At 40.6% G+C, this 13,025-nt stretch overlaps 1 protein-coding gene across 1 annotated transcript; it reads left to right on the top strand.

Annotated features, from left to right (window-relative positions):
- Window positions 1–3,786: 3,786 nt before the first annotated feature.
- On the top strand, window positions 3,787–11,304 carry LOC115677901 (calcium permeable stress-gated cation channel 1-like). The gene is made up of 11 exons (XM_030601146.2): window positions 3,787–4,143; window positions 5,201–5,356; window positions 6,277–6,412; window positions 6,606–6,707; window positions 7,282–7,401; window positions 7,521–7,601; window positions 7,689–8,029; window positions 8,142–8,387; window positions 9,114–9,438; window positions 10,104–10,337; window positions 10,797–11,304. Exons 1-11 carry the CDS (start codon window positions 3,830–3,832, stop codon window positions 11,064–11,066), a joined length of 2,325 nt encoding a protein of 774 aa, XP_030457006.1. The 5' UTR covers window positions 3,787–3,829; the 3' UTR covers window positions 11,067–11,304.
- The last annotated feature ends 1,721 nt before the right edge of the window (window positions 11,305–13,025 follow it).

The raw sequence follows: 13,025 nt of genomic DNA, 5'->3' as shown, positions 1-13,025 counted from the left end.
AATTGAACACTAAAATCCAATCTTGGGGTAAGATCCAGAGGCAAGAATAGTATGCGGGATCTAATCTTTTCAAATATTTTTCCACCGTTAGTTGTTGATCTAAGGGATAACGACACCAACAGTCTCATGAACTTTGACTAAATATGTAATGTGGTCAATGAACGTTTAATTTATTCAAACTGGTCCTTGAACTTTAGCTCAATGCGGTCCTCTAACTTTTAATTTGTTCAGTGTGATCAATGTATTTTTGGTATATGTTCAATGCGGTCGCTGGACTACATGAAAATGTTCATCCATGAACTTGAATCAATGAAATGATAATATTGAATATTTTCATATAGTTCAGGGACTGCAATGTATTTTTGATATATGTTCAATGCAGTCACTGGACTATATGAAAATATTCATCCATGAACTTGAATTAATGAAATGACAATATTGAATATTTTCATATAGTTCAGAAACTGCAATGTATTTTTGGTATATGTTCAATGCAGTCACTGGACTATATGAAAATATTCATCCATGAACTTGAATTAATGAAATGACAATATTGAATATTTTCATATAATTCAGAGACTGCATTGAAAAAGTATCGAAAGTCCAATGACTGTATCGAACAAATTAAAAGTTCAGGGACGACATTACACGCTGAGTTAATTCAAGGATCATATTAAATAAATTAAAAATTTAGGGACTATCCGTATGAATATTTTTCTTAGATCTAAGGATGAATTCCAACTGCCACCTTTCTCTGCTCAGTCAACTCCGGAATCGGGGAAAGTCAAAATGCACTGAATCCGATGAAATTGACCGACTACTGAAACTCCCACGGCGGTTCAGATCTCAGCCCCCCCACGCGGCGGCCACGTCGCGCGTCCCTCCGCCACAAAAAATCGGTTCCTTTTTTTTTAATTCCGTTTTTATTTCAATCTACTTATCCTTTTCCCGGGGCCCACCACGGGATTTGACCCGCTCGATTTTTTACACGACGCGGGCCGTAACCATCGAGCTGACGTGGAATGCACCTCCCGCCAATCGGCATCGGCCGTACGCGCCAGCTGTCCCCGCCGCCGCTCCCCCTCCCTCCAGCTGGCGCGTGGAGTGGAGAACCCCCCGCAGCGAAAAGTAGCCGTTGCTGTTCCAAACGCGGCAGCTTGCCGACATGGCCGACCTTCTCTCTCACTTACCAGTCTTCCTTCTTCGTAATTAATTGAAAAAGTCACTGTACTTAAGACACGTTCATTAAGCCGCAATTACGATTATTTAATGCACATGCTTTTGTCGTTCGTTTTTTTTGGTCACGACGTCGACCCTTGAATTCAATAACTTAAACATATAAAGCGCAGGAAAAAGGGAAAGCACGACATGGAGGTAGCAATTATTTCGACCGCGTGGGCCTCGACCGTCGAATTCGCCCCTTTTTCGGTTATCCCCGAGCATTATCATTTCCGGGTTTTTGCTAACAAGCATCTGGGCGCTAATTAAATTTGATCAGATCACGAGCTTAATGCTTTCGGAGGGGCACGAAAAAGAAGAAGATGAAGAAGGTAAAATGAAGGAATTTCGCTGTCCGACAAAAATCGTTATGGCGCCACCACGCTCGAACGAGGGATGGCACGAAAAGAGAGCTTCAATTATCTTAACTACTAAGGACACTGTTATTTTGCTTACGGATCACGATCACTTCGATCACCTTTTTCTCGTGTAAAGCTAAAAAGAAAAGGTTAATACCACGAAAAATTCCAAAGTGGTACACCTGTGATAAATTTACCTAGAACTATTTTTTTTTACCACAAAAAATCATAAACCGGTAAACCTGTGATAATTTTACCCCGAACTAATTTTTTGACCACAACGAACCCAAAACTAGTACATTTGTGATAATTTTACCCCGAACTAATTTTTTGACCACCAAAAACTCAAAACTGGTACATCTGTAATAAATTTACCCTCCGTTAGTATCCGTTAAATTATATTAATATCACGAAAAATCATAAATTAGTAAACTTGTAACAAACAGATGGGTAAAACTCCAAAACTGGTACACCCATCAACTACCACGTGTCATCAAACCGAACAAATTGACAGTAAAATTTAACGGAAACTAACGAAGGGTAAATTTGTCACAGATGTACCAGTTTGGGGTAAATTAATTCCGGGTAAAATTGCCACAGGTGTATCAGTGTGGGATTTTTGGTGGTCAAAAAAATAATTCAGGATAAAATTGTTACAGGTATATCAGTTTGGAGCTTTTATGGTAAAAAAATAATTGGATGTAAATTTGACATATGTATATCAATTTCAGGTTTTTCCAGGTATTAAATCAAAAGAAAAAAAAAAAGAAGCAAAGAGAAAAAAGCGGCTGATTACTTCCCTCCCCCGTCTAATCACTACTAATTTTGACTTTAATGAGATAGCTTATGAAGTCACTGGGACCCACAAAAACGTGGACAGCACACAGCACATCGCAGCACACCTAACGCACCGATACGTCGGCACACGCTTCTCACACACACTGTACCCGTTTGCCTCTCTCTCTCTCTCTCTCTCTCACCATCATCATCATCGTCTCCCTTCCTCCCGCAAAAATATAAAAATGCAAACAAAACCAAAGCACGAGCGAATTATTACAGACAGAGAAAGAGTGAGAGAGAGAGAGAGAGAGAGAGAGAGGAGGCGACGTTTATCCACGAAAATCTGCTGCTTCGTTTTCGTGCTATGAAGGTTCAACCTGTGGGGACGGCGACCTTCTTCTCCTCCTCCTTCCTTCTTCCTCTTCCTTGAGCTCTGAAGGCGCTGGATTGTGCTTTGCCTGCGGCAGTGGGCGAGGAATGTTCTTGGTGTAAGCGGCGGACCCCAAGCGATTCGAAGCTTCCCCCGCCGGCTCTCTCTCCCCCTCTCCGATTCAAGCTTCGGATCTGCTGATCTCTCTTCTCCGACTCCCTCCTCGCTTCGGTCCCCTTCGCCCCTCGCGGCTGGTCCTAGTCTCGGAAAGCATTGGCTCCGCGGAACGGTGAGGTTCCGATTTTTTGTTTGGGAGCTCTGGTTTCTTTTATTGATGGTGTCATAGCGCCAAGCGTGGCGGTGGAGTCGGCAGTTTCGCGGCTTGAGTGGGTCCCGGTGCTGTGGGTTTTGTTCTTGGACGGCGGCCCTGAGTTTCGGTCGGAGAAGTTTGCGGCCAGAACTAGGGAGAGTTTTAAACAATCTAGGCAAGGGGACTGTGTGGAAAAAAGGCTGAAAAATAGTTGCTTTGCGGCGCACGGCGTGTTCCTCAGGCTTTTTGATGTTTATGGAAACTTGAGGGTGTGGAGTGTGGACTGATCTTTTGCCATTTTGAGGTTTGAGAGGAGAGCGGGTTGTGAGTAAAGTGGGTAGTGGGCCTATGTATCGATGGTCGTATGGCTGTCTGTCTGTGTTGTACTATGAGATCACTCTTGTGTGTAGGTAGGGGGGGGGGGGTGACGCTGTTTCGATGTGGTCGCGGAACGGATGCTCGGAGCATGCCTCGTTTTTTTCCCTTACTGCTTGGTTTTTTCTTTGAGGAAAATTGATACACCTGCCTAAAATCAACGGAGGCATTGGAACATGGGGTGGTGAATCGTGAATTGCCTCGGGATTGAATGCTTTGTCGTGATTAGAACTTGTTTGCTTGCTTGCTTGCCTTTTTATTTTCTGTCGTTTTTTGGTCGTGAGGGAACTTCGTGGGGATATCAATTTCTCATTTTATTTTTCAAAAATACGTATCGAGAGCTTGTGCTGACATTTCTTTTTCTTATTCTGCAGGTGGAGTTTTTTTTTTTTTCCTTTTTTTTAAAGGAACGGACATATGGCTACTCTTTCGGATATAGGACTTGCTGCAGCAATCAATATTCTCAGTGCATTTGTGTTCTTCGTGGCTTTTGCCGTTTTAAGGCTTCAACCTTTCAACGATAGAGTCTATTTCCCTAAATGGTATCTCAAGGGCTTACGAAGCAGTCCGACTCGTTCGGGGGCATTTGTTCGCAAGTTTGTCAACTTGGACTTCCGGTCATACATTAAGTTTTTAAATTGGATGCCAGATGCGCTCAAAATGCCTGAACAAGAACTTATTGAGCATGCGGGATTGGATTCTGCTGTTTACTTGAGAATTTATCTGATGGGGTACGCCGAAGTAGATTTTGACCTCCCTTCCTTTTGCATGGATGTGTCATGCCACATTTGATTAACGTCGTTATCTCTTATTAATTCATCCTGGATTCATGCAACTGGATGCAGGACAATAGTGCCATCATATGTTTCCTACTGCAATTGCACAATTGGCTTCGTTTGCTTTTGCTTTGATGATCTTTGGTTGCATCTGTGGATTAATGGCATGGTCACATGTTCCCTAACTCCGTTTGAAGTAATATCTTACTCAAGTTTGAAATGATATCATACTCAAGTTGTGGCCTTTAGTTAACTAAATCTTCATATGCCACTGTTTGTCGTACGGGAATGAGAACCTGTATGCCTATTGTCATAAAAGAAGCATGTTGGGGGTAGATTAGATGGTGTTTAGTAGTATATTTGCAGGGAAAAAGCTACAGCTTTTAAAAGATTGCTTCAGCTTCAATAAAGTGTTAGGTAAATGGTTGGACATTGAAGCTTCCCAAGTTGCAAAACCTCTTAGGTGCTCTTCCAGGAGCTGCCCTAGTTTGTTCTAAGATGTTGCTCTGGTAAAGGTAACTCCAAAACATGTAGAGCAAAAGTCATTACTATTTGTGGCTACATCATATCCCAACTCAGCTACGACAACATCACTGCAGCACCTTTATAGAATACCAAACGGGCCTATAAATCCAGCAGAAAAGGGGACCTGCATCATTTTTGTAGTTTTTTATATGTGATATGCAATTTTGGTGCGTATAAGAATTGTTGATATGGATGAAGTTGCATGACTTGAAAACGAGGGAAAGAACAAATAAGGCAACATTGGCTACTTGTACGATTGCAGGTTAATTTGATTACAGCCAAGTAAGATCTTTTTACACTAAGCATGTCTCACTGTTTGATTTTCTCCGGTATGAGGATTGCGGAGTCCAATCTATTGATGTACCAAACATGTCAGGAAATATTCTCTAAAATCGTCCTGTATAGCTAAAAATCTGTTCAGTTGGCAATGCACAACTGTAGATGCATTAAATACTGTTCTTCAAATTTCTCCATGTCATTAATGCAGACTGAAGATTTTTGTTCCCGTGGCATTCCTGGCGTGGACTATTTTGGTACCAGTAAATTGGACAAACAGCACTCTAGAGCTAGCCAAGCTTAAGAATGTAACTTCGAGCGATATTGACAAACTCTCAATTTCAAATATCCCACAGCAATCGAATAGGTATGGAACTTTTGCTTATTTGATCTGGCTTTCTTTTACCCTTTTGTTTGTGTTAATCACCAATGTGAGTCTGTGTTCCAGTGGTTGATGAGCTGCTAGTCCGTATTCAGTTTGGGGCTTGACTCCAATTGTAGTGGACCTGTTGCTTATTTTCACATGGCTTGCTCTACAGGCTTTAAGTTTAATCTTTTGTAGTATTTTAGTTGTATTGAAATAATTGACCCAGGATGAAAGGATAAAGAGAGTTTCACTGAAAAATTGGAAAGGAGTTATTCTGCAATTGGTGGGTTCACCAAATCTGTAACCTTGGACGGTGCCTTTGCAGAGGTTCCAGAGTGGCTATTCGCCCAGGCAACAATATAAAAAGTTATGCTACATATATTGACATTTACATTTCATTAATGTCATGAGACCGTTATTTAACATCTTTTTCTTTTTGACCAATTATTTGAAAAGGACTAGTTTTGGCTTTATATGGTGTTGGAAATTGTCGGTGTTATCTTATGTACTGTAATTGCGTGTAGTGGTCTGAAATTGGACTACATTCATTTTGATAGTCATGATATCTGACTCCACTTGAACCCAAGTACAAATATGACCTTTTTCCATGTTTGTTAGAAACAAAGTTCAGTTAGCGGTCCTGGATATAGGTAAATCTTGCATTAATTAATTAGTACTTGATTTAGACGTTTCTTGTGAAGAGCAAATGTCATTCTCTTTAAGGGTGTTATGTAGGAAAGTTACTGCCATCTAAATCACTAAGGAAATAAAAGGAGGAGATCCAACTAACCTTCTATAAACATGAGAAAGAAATGTTATTTTCATTTGCATCAGTAACATCACTTCAATGGTTACTAAACTCTGGTTATATTTTGGTAATGGTTATCAGCTAACTATTCGTTTTATACTCCATGTGGCAGGTTTTGGGCTCATATTATAATGGCTTATGTCTTCACCTTGTGGACATGCTATGTTTTGCTTAAGGAGTATGAGATGGTTGCTTCAATGCGGCTGCAGTTTCTTGCATCAGAACGGCGACGCGCTGATCAATTTTCGGTAGGGTGGACTGCATGTGTCGTTTGGTGCCAATTCAGCTAGACAGATGATTGTTTATTAATCTTGATTTGGTTGAAATCTTTAATTTTGGAACTTTTTTTTTGGTTGCTTTAGTTTTGGAACTTGGAGGCTATTTATTGCGAGGGTTTCTCTGTAACATCCTACATTTTTCTGTGGAACCAAATTTTAACAGGTACTTGTCAGAAATGTTCCCCCAGATCCGGATGAGTCTGTTAGTGAGCTTGTGGAGCACTTTTTCTTGGTTAATCATCCGGATCATTATCTGACCCATCAGGTTGGCTTGACGAAACTGAATATCTTTCTAGAATAAATATGGTTGGTATTTTCTATGGGAACAGCTACATTGTGGCTTCATGTTTCTTGTCAAGATTTAAACATCACGCTGTTGAAATCCATTTGCTCATCGTTCTGCTTTCTAGAATCTGCGATAGCTTCTATCTGTGTGACCATTCCCTTATGGCATATATGAATCTTGTTCTGTGCTTTATACACCATTTATTGCTGCAAAAGTTTTCCCTTTGACACCAGAAGACATTTCCTTCTCCCCCTCCATTTCGACCTTTTGCTGCCTCACCCTGTCCATTAGGAAGATGTTCCAGCTATTGTTGGACAATTCCTGGATAGCGTCAGGCCAGTTATTTGTGCTTTTGTAATGGTCTTCTGTTAACCTATGAGAAAGTTTTAGCCAAATGAAGAATTCAAAGACTAGTTTTTTTTTTTTCAACTTTGTCGGACAGATTATCGTAATTTTCTAATGTGTCATATGCTTTTCCATCCATGGAATCGTTTGTGCATGCTTTTATTCGGAGATAATACTATGTCTTCAATTCCTTTGAAATTTTCTGCAGGTGGTGTATAACGCAAATAAGCTTGCTCAGTTGGTCAAGAAGAAGAAGAAAATGCAGAACTGGCTAGACTATTATCAGCTAAAGTATGATAGACATAATTCAAAAAGACCCTTTACAAAGGTACTAAAGAGTATCAGAGATTTCTATAGACTGCATCTTCAGCTGATAGTTTTAATGGTTTTTTTTCATTGATGCGTTGGGTTACTTACATCATTTCGTGATTATCCTCCTCTTTCCAGACTGGCTTTCTTGCGCTCTGTGGGAACAAGGTTGATGCTCTTGATTATTATAATTTGGAAATTGAGAAACTATCAAAAGAAGTAAGCAACTGATGCCTATGTTTGTTTCTGTGAAAACCAAACGATTAATCAAGGATCGAATTAATGAGAGAATCATCTTCTGTTCAGATAGTTGCAGAAAGAGAGAGAGTTGCAACTGATCCAAAGTCTATAATGCCTGCTGCATTTGTTTCCTTCAAAACGAGATGGAGTGCCGCTGTCTGTGCACAGACTCAACAGTGCAGAAATCCAACTCTATGGCTCACTGATTGGGCTCCAGAGCCACGTGATGTGTATTGGCAAAACCTTGCCATCCCATATGTTTCTCTTACAATCAGAAGACTAATAATGGCCGTTGCGTTCTTTTTCCTCACCTTCTTTTTCATGATACCCATTGCTTTTGTGCAATCTCTGGCAAGCATTGAGGGGATTGAGAAAGTAGCTCCTTTTCTCAAGCCCATTATTGAAATGTAAGTCAGGTTTTTTCTTATCTCTCAACTTTTTAAATTTCTAATTGCATCAAATTGATTTAGCAATATGTTTTGATGGAAATTAACTTTATTTTGACGATTTATCTTGCAGCGGTTTCATTAAGTCGTTCATCCAGGGTTTTCTGCCTGGGATTGCGTTGAAGCTTTTTCTCATTTTCCTCCCTACAATATTGATGATCATGTCTAAATTTGAAGGCTTCATATCTCTATCATCTCTTGAAAGGAGATCAGCAACTAGATATTATCTTTTCAATCTTGTGAATGTATTCCTCGGGAGCTTAATTGCTGGTTCTGCCTTTAAGCAGCTAGACTCATTCGTTCATCAGTCGCCCAGCCAGTATGTCAAGGCTATCTTTTTCTTCATATCTCCTTTATTTCCAAATAAGTTGCAATTCAGTGCCTGCCGCCCTTCTGGCCTTGGATAGATAGGAGGCGAAAAGTGCATTACACGCATTTATACAACCATACATATTTTATGCACACGCACACACACACAATGACGTATAGACAGATAGCTGTATTCACGCCTGTACTATGTTTCTGTATGCTTGCGGGTGCTCTGTGTGTGTGTGTGTGTGTGTGTGTGTGTGAGAGAGAGAGAGAGAGAGAGAGAGAGAGAGAGAGGGGAGGAGGGGGGGGGGGGGAGGGGTGAGGATTATACGAAAATCTGTGGCTGTGAAACGAGGAAACCCTCAAATCTTTCAACCAGGCATTGTTATTCAGTATTATTAGGCGTAATTTCTGTTTGATTTAGAATGCAGTGTGTAATCCTATTATGTATGACCTAGGATGAAGCTGTTAATACGCTGCTTTTGGTGTATTAATTCAGTATTTGCATGTCTCCTGTTTGATATAATATTGTTTTGGCTATTGTGCTGGGCCTTGACTTAAGATTACAAGAGTGTGCTTAAGTTAGTTGACCTTGGAATGACTTTATTCTGGGTGACAATACTGGCCTATTAAGCAGTTGCCCTTTGGGCAGCTAATTTTTTTCTCCAATTTTATGTACTTGCTAGCTGTTCTTCTGGACAAGATTTCATACATGTTTACTTTTTTTTGGCAGAATTCCTAAAACAATTGGGGTGGCCATTCCCCAGGGAGCAACTTTCTTCATTACTTACATTATGGTTGATGGTTGGGCTGGAATAGCAGCAGAGATTCTAATGCTGAAGTCTTTGATTATCTACCACTTGAAGAATTTTTTCTTGGTGAAAACTGAAAAGGATAGGGAGGAGGCAATGGATCCTGGAAGCATTGGTTTCAACACTGGAGAACCTCAAATTCAGTTTTACTTCTTACTGGGGCTTGTATATGCTACAGTGACACCTGCCTTGCTTCCTTTCATACTCGTTTTCTTTGGCCTGGCTTATGTCGTGTTTCGTCATCAGGTATTATGATGATAATGATTGGGAATATCTTCTTTGAAGTTTTATCTACTCAGTTGCCTGAAATGTAGGAACAGCTATGGGACTTTCAATCATGATTAATCTCAGTTATGATGATATTACATGTGGTGGTTCTAGGAAAGTTTTTGTGAGTTATTATTACCAAGGGGATGAGGGGATCACTAGATTGCCGGAAAATTTCAAAGGGTGACCAGAAAAGTTGCAAATAGGCGGTCCTTATGTTGTGCACCCAGATTTCTTCAAAAGATCAATATTTTATTCAGATTCGTTACCTAAAAACTTAGGCTGGTGAGACTCTGAAGGGGAGGTCATGATGTCCTTATGTTGTGCACCCAGATTTCTTCAAAAGATCAATATTTTATTCAGATTCGTTACCTAAAAACTTTGGCTGGTGAGACTCTGAAGGGGAGGTCATGATGTTGAAATTTTTCTTGTTTCTAGATCAATGGTGTTATAGATTTTCTGCAGCACCTATAGTAATGGTTTTGACTTTATATTTAGGGTGCATGTTGGGATATCTTCCAGTCGCTTATACATACGTCCTTGTTTTTAAGTAACCAATGTTTGATGCATCCTGTTAAGCCCTTCTTCTTCTTCTTCTTCTATGATTCCATCATGTTTGTCCTAACATCTTTTGAATATTCCAGATAATAAACGTCTACAATCAGGAGTATGAAAGTGGTGCAGCATTCTGGCCTGATGTGCATGGTCGCGTTATTGTTGCATTGGTTATATCACAGTTGCTTCTATTTGGACTGTTGGCTACAAAGGAAGCTGCCAATTCAACTCCATTCCTCATTGCTCTTCCAGTTCTCACCATCTATTTCCATAGGTTCTGCAAAGGCCGTTATGAACCTGCCTTTGTTAGATATCCATTACAGGTCCGTAATTTTTAGGCTTTGCAAACAGGTGTTTTTATGTCCATAGAAGTAATTGAAGTCTTGTGCTTGAGTTTCTCTAATGTGCTAACTTGCTTGATTTCTTTCCAATTTGCTGGATCCTGGCATCTAAATAGAAGATGATTGTTGCTTTTAATTTTGACCGATCATTCAGTGAAGGCATTAGCGTAGAACATCCCATGTTAGCCCTGATGGGATTTTTTCGGGTATCACTAATATGGCCAGTCCATCCGGATAAGAGATAACTTATATAGGGAGACAGGCCCGAAAGAGGTTTCTGGATTTGTATAGTTGTACTGTATGGCTGCATTTCTTTTTATCTTTGACTATTTGGATAATGTTATTAGGTCTGTGATGTTGATAATTAGGGAAAAGCGAAAGTGAAAACAAAAGAAAGCTGAAAGTTATTCTCGTGATGTTTGGTTTGGTCATTGTTTTCAGGAGGCAATGATGAAGGACACTCTAGAACGTGCGAGGGAACCGAACCTGAACCTGAAGAGCTTCCTTCAAAATGCATATCTCCACCCAGTATTCAAAAGTGCGAATGACGACGACGACGAAGACGACGACGATTTTGCTGAGAAGTGGGAAAACGAGAGTGTCCTCGTTCCCACAAAGCGGTCGTCCCGTAGGAACACTCCGCTGCCTAGCAGAATCAGTGCCACGTCATCACCGTCTCTGCCCGAGGTTCATGAAGATTCCCAGCCTTAAGTTTCGGGGCAGGGGACTTGTATTTTAGCTGTAAATTAGGCCCTTAAGAGAGAAGGGTTTCTTGTGAATTAGATGAGCTTATGAACAACACAAACGCAGTTTGAGTATTTTGTTGTATAGAGAATAGGTAGGCCGTTGAGCGGGTTATCTGCTGAATACTAAAGTAGCTTGCAAGATGTACTTAGTTTCAATACCTTCAATATAACGTGCATCTGAGACACTTTTTCGTGGTATACAATGTAAGCTCTCGTGACTCTGATGTTCTCTTAGGAGGATTGAACGTCCTGGAAACTTTACAGATCATGAGAGAGGTGAGTTTACTCCATTTGGTAGCTTAATAAGACACGGCCTGCATTGATAATTTATGAACTAGAGAGACTTGAGATCGTTGTTCAGGCTATCTCCGGGTAGTTTTACACGGGATAGCGATGGACGTAGATGGCTCGACAGGAAAGACGGCAAGCTATGCAATTTCTAGTGGCCATGTCGAGCGTGTTTCGGCCAGGGGTTGGGAATTGGCAGGGGGTCGTCGAGTTGTTGCTCGGGAGTGTGACATAACAACTTGAAGAAGTAGTCCGAACTAACTATTTAAGGGAAAAAAACAAGACAAGACTGATCTTTTAAGCTTGAACTAGTTCACTTGGCTTCATGTTACAATTACAGGTCATCAAGGAATGCCACCGACCTTAAAGTTTAGTGTCCATGTGTCGGTAAAAAGATAGATGAACAAAGTGGGCATATATAAAGAACAAATTCTCATGATGAACATCGGACTATTTTGACAACACATAAAATACTTTCCATGCTGCCGCCTAGAAATAAAAGAAACCCTGCAATAATTATGCCAACTAGTCTTCCAGACAGGACAGTGGCATTGTACCGGAGTACCCTCAACCATCAGAAATTCATTAACCAAAGATTGGGAAGAAAAGATATTTTTCTCTTGCAATCCCAGAGAGAGAGAGAGAGGTTTGTGATGGTGGCCACGATTGTGATGGTAGCCGTTGCGTGCAAGGGCTGGTACGAGACTTGCCAAAGTGGCAATGATGAGTGATGAAGTCTTTCGGGGCGAGAGGAAAAGGAGAGGAGGGGAGGAGGGGAGAGGGAAAAAGTGACTGCTGTAATATTTATGTTATGGTGTTTGGCATCGAATTGTCACGTGGCGTAAATGTAACGATTCGACCTATTTTATAGGAACTGAATCTCAAAAGTAGTGCATTAAGTAGACACGCAAGGTGGTGGCCATTGGTGATAGATCTTACTTGTGAATAATATCATTAGATCACGCCTATCAGATGCAGGACTTCGCGTGTCTTCATTTAAACCAGTGACGTACTCATTGGTGTTGATTGTACTGCCCAGCGATAATCACCCCAATAGATATGTACCGATTCATTTTTGTCCCATCTGCCAAGTCAAAGTCCCGTTAGGATCCGCATTTTATTCGAGCCCTCATTCCCTGCCTTCATCGGATTGGCCATGAGCCTAGTCCGTCTAAGAACCACACACTTCCTAAAGAAGGTCCTTCCCTGATACCAACCAACCGATATCAAGTGTGCCGAATCCCCAAAAAGAAATGCATAAAATAACCACACAAGATGATGCCTATTAGAGGGTGGTTTTTACTCATAAGTAACTTTATAAACTCGCCCTTCCGATGTGGGATTTTGGGTGTCGCGGCGAATTTAACGGCCACTTAAATAATAGCATTGGTAATTATATAAGGCTAAGCGAGTGAAGTTAAATTTTTCTTGTGGAAACAAAACTGATTGAACTTTTCTTGTGGCGAAAAAGAAAAGAGAATTCGAAACTTTTCATCGTTTGGGGAAGAAGAGGAAAGAAAATGGAGATAAATGGAAATGAGGTCAAGCTTTTAACCTAGGACATACACGCATTCTAATAACATAAACGCCCAACGTTTTTTTATTTTTATTCCTTTTGGGACTTTATTATTATTTT

This window comes from Syzygium oleosum, unplaced genomic scaffold (assembly GCF_021117445.2).
Source record: "Syzygium oleosum isolate NSW1041296 unplaced genomic scaffold, Sole_v2.1 Sole_v2.29, whole genome shotgun sequence".
NCBI lineage: Eukaryota > Viridiplantae > Streptophyta > Magnoliopsida > Myrtales > Myrtaceae > Syzygium > Syzygium oleosum.
Note: the sequence above shows the minus strand (reverse complement) of the source record. Positions and strands in the feature narration are given on the sequence as shown.

Excerpts from the sequence above, each read along its gene's own strand:
- LOC115677901 (XM_030601146.2), top strand. The coding sequence starts at position 3,830 with ATGGCTACTCTTTCGGATATAGGACTTGCTGCAGCAATCAATATTCTC. Across the intron at positions 6,708-7,281 it reads ATCATTATCTGACCCATCAG|GTGGTGTATAACGCAAATAA; the intron begins GTTGGCTTGACG and ends AATTTTCTGCAG. Across the intron at positions 7,402-7,520 it reads CAAAAAGACCCTTTACAAAG|ACTGGCTTTCTTGCGCTCTG; the intron begins GTACTAAAGAGT and ends TCCTCTTTCCAG.